At 36.3% G+C, this 3,379-nt stretch overlaps 1 protein-coding gene across 1 annotated transcript in view; it reads right to left on the reverse strand.

The window, feature by feature from the left end:
- The window catches only part of LRRC72 (leucine rich repeat containing 72), a 28,569-nt gene extending 25,480 nt beyond the window's left edge, over positions 1-3,089 (reverse strand). The window contains exon 1 of the mRNA XM_026843115.1: positions 3,078-3,089. Coding sequence (XP_026698916.1) covers positions 3,078-3,089 — 12 coding nt within the window. The remainder of the gene's footprint in view (positions 1-3,077) is intronic.
- Between the last annotated feature and the right edge of the window lie 290 nt (positions 3,090-3,379).

Genomic DNA, 3,379 nt, shown 5'->3' on the forward strand with positions numbered 1-3,379 from the left:
GCTGTAGATAGATAAATGCATTAAAGAAATAACCAAATAGCACATCAGAGGAAACTGTAAGTATTACTGAAGCACACCTAAATATATTAGCCTGCTATGGCAAAAATAAGGTACTCCTCAAAATTTTATATTTGAAGTAATGAATAGCATTACGTATAAAATAGTAGGTTGAAATTAGTAAGAAGGAAAATCAAACTATATTCTCCAGAATTATTTTTTTTGAACCCTTAGGAACGCTGGCACCACTTGCGACACCGACATGGGAGCCTGGGCAGCCGCTGGGCAGCCCCCACCAGGGCGTTAATCAAGACAGGGCGTCGTGTCGTGTCGTGTCGTGTCGTGTCGTGTCGTGTCGTGGGAAGGAGGCCGACGGCGAGCGAGGGCAGCCGGGGCTCGGGGGGGCCCGGGTGTCCCTGCGGAGACCCCGGGGCGGCGACGGCTGAGGGAGATGGGGAGAGACCCGCTTGACCTCTGGGAAATCTCTTGGTTTGTATTTGCTCACAATCTTGAAAAAGATGTTGTTTTTTTTTTTTTTTTTAATAAATAAAAAAACTCCAACCCTACGTTCCTGTGTGGATTTGAGGTTTTGGATTTTTTCTTCCTTTCTTTTTAAAGCACAAATCCTATGTGCGTGTATGTGTATATGTCTCTTATAAAGAAAACATTTGTGACTTTAATTTACAACTAATCTACACCGTATGTATTACTCATTTGCAACTTGCAAATCACCTTGGTGCCTGAGAAAACTTATTCCATGCCTGCTCTTGGAACAGGCCCACGGCTGGGACTTCACATTTGATCGAATTTGGTTGTAAAGTAACACAAAATGTTTATGACATCCACATGTGCAAGCAACTGTTGCCATGTTGTTATTTTTATAACCATTTCACTGCATAGCACAAGCCAAAAAATAGGAAAAGCCATTTCCAGTGTGTGTGTGTGTGTGTGTACATGCACACTTACGTACATGTAGGAAAACAAAGTGTTTGATCAAGCTACAACAAAAATACATCTGAAAACTTGGAGCTTTATTTAAAACTTAATTTACACAGAGTACTCAAGTTAGCCAGAATAGTCATTGTAAGTTATGTGCAACTGATACACAAAGAGCAAGAGTTGTGTGTGCAAATACATGAATAAGCTGTCCCTCATGGAATTAATTATGTGCATGCCTTCGCTTGTTCAGACCACTGAAACTAGATGTAGTGTGTATGAAGGAGGAATGGAACTACAGTACAAGTATTATATTGCAAATGTCTAATTTTCATGGAAAAATCGTGTGGGTGGCTTCCATTTCAGCTAGGTAGCTTTAAACAAACCTCAAATAAGATAAGACTAGACATCTTAAAGGTATAAAACTGACAACAGAAATGTCTTTAATCACATATTTTAGCTTCTAAAAATATCTCTAGGGTATTAAAAACATAAAAAGAGGAAATGTACTGGAGAACAAGAAACTGGTACACGGATCTGTATTTTTTTCATTTTACATTTGAGTTTGTTTTCAATCAAGGTAAAGCTCCCACTTTAGAACTGTGAAAGGTGAAATGATTGTTAAAGAAAAAGTCAACATTAACAATAAAATTGTCGTATCAACTTGTCCAGTTAACATGATATGACTAACAAATTCAGTAATCTAAAGTATGGAGAGAGAGGGAACCTCCAGAAGATACTTTGTTGCATTTCAACACAGAGGTGTGACATACATGGATTAAGGTTGGTTTTGATATGTTTTTTTGAGGTGCTTGTCTCAATTAGTAACTGATATCTACATATTTAATCTGGATGCTTAGAAGCTGTTTCAAATTCAGGAAAGTTTATCTCTTTTTCATTCTGCATCTCCAAGCTGACACTTAAAATCCCCACAAAGTTTAAAAGAACTTGCGACATATTTTTTGTATTCAGACTGGACTATCACCATACTTTACACTGACTAGGTATTCTCCTTTTCGAAAATATGTAATCTATCACCTATTTAATCCTATTCCTGGATTGATGTGCATAAGTGAATAAGTGATCACTTGTCCTTTGGGATATTCAGAATAATGACTTACTTGCTATACATGTTTTTCAGAAAAGTTCTCATTATACTTCTGTACTAAAAATACTTAATTTGCTTATAGATGGATTCACAGTTGCCACAGGACAGTGGCATCATATAGTATGTGATAACAGAACTTAAAAATAAAAATAGGGGAAAGCAGACATCTGTTTTTACTGACAACGGTGGTAAAACAGAACAGGATATGATTCCTTTTTTTTGAATCACCAGGACTGTAGATGCCATGGGGAGTTCATCGGACCCACAGATCAACACCTTTTATTCCCTAAGATACTTCAGAGGCCTCCTACTGCATTTGAGTATGTCCATGCTTCAGCCACACACCATGGGCAGAGGGGATTGTCATTGTGCCACGATAGAGACCAGATTTATACAAACATAGGTTTGTTTTGGATAATAAAGTTCAGATTAAACCTGATTTAAAACGTAATCTGTCTTTATCCGCATTGCTGAGCCCCTGTAGAGGGGTAGAGGGGCTTGGATGCTCTCTAGTTCAGTGTCCCACATTCTACATCCTCTCTGGGGAAAATATGGTGGGAAGAGTTTTATCACAGTCTAGCAAGTGACACTTGGACAATAATTAGGTGATGGACTAAATCATTCTGCCTTTTTTTTTTTTTTACTTCCCAATGATTTTGATAAGGGTTTTCTGAAAAAATGATGGCACAACAGCTCTTTGTAACTTAACATATTGTTCAATAGCTGTGAAAGATGCAGCATACTAAAACTGATGTCTAATATGTCTTATTTTTAATCACCAGAGTTTATAATCTTCACAATTCAGTTGTTCTTTGCCTATGATATTAGAACTATGCTCTTTATTTTTCAGGGTTTATATTCTATTTCTGCTTTTCAAGTCCTGTATAATTTCTAAAAATTACAGTTTTGAAGGTCTTCATTTCTCTTTGTATTATACTAGTAAGATTTTTGTTTCATGCAATGTTCCAAATATTTTAAGTAAAGTCTATTTTCATTTTCATACAGATAATTTAAACTACTTGCATATTAGTCTTACCTTTGTAGTCATATTGACCCCAGATTTAATGTTGAGTGTGTTTCAATGCATATCACTGACAAGGCCTGCATTTTTACAGCATATTTGTCTGGTGTAAAAAGAAAAATATTTGACAATGAAAAAAAATGGTAAGACTGCATGCACCATTTTTTTTAAGAAAGGGATACAATATACACTATTATAGTGTGGTGCTTGCACAGTTTTTTCCTTTACTGTCTTCTATAATTAAATACTTATCATCAAAGGTACTGTGCTGTATGGCTTTTTTCACAAAAGGTATTTTTAAAAACTGCATTGTCATT

The sequence above is a fragment of the Athene cunicularia genome, assembly GCF_003259725.1.
Source record: "Athene cunicularia isolate RWA chromosome 2 unlocalized genomic scaffold, athCun1 chr2_part1, whole genome shotgun sequence".
Taxonomy (NCBI): Eukaryota; Metazoa; Chordata; class Aves; order Strigiformes; family Strigidae; genus Athene; species Athene cunicularia.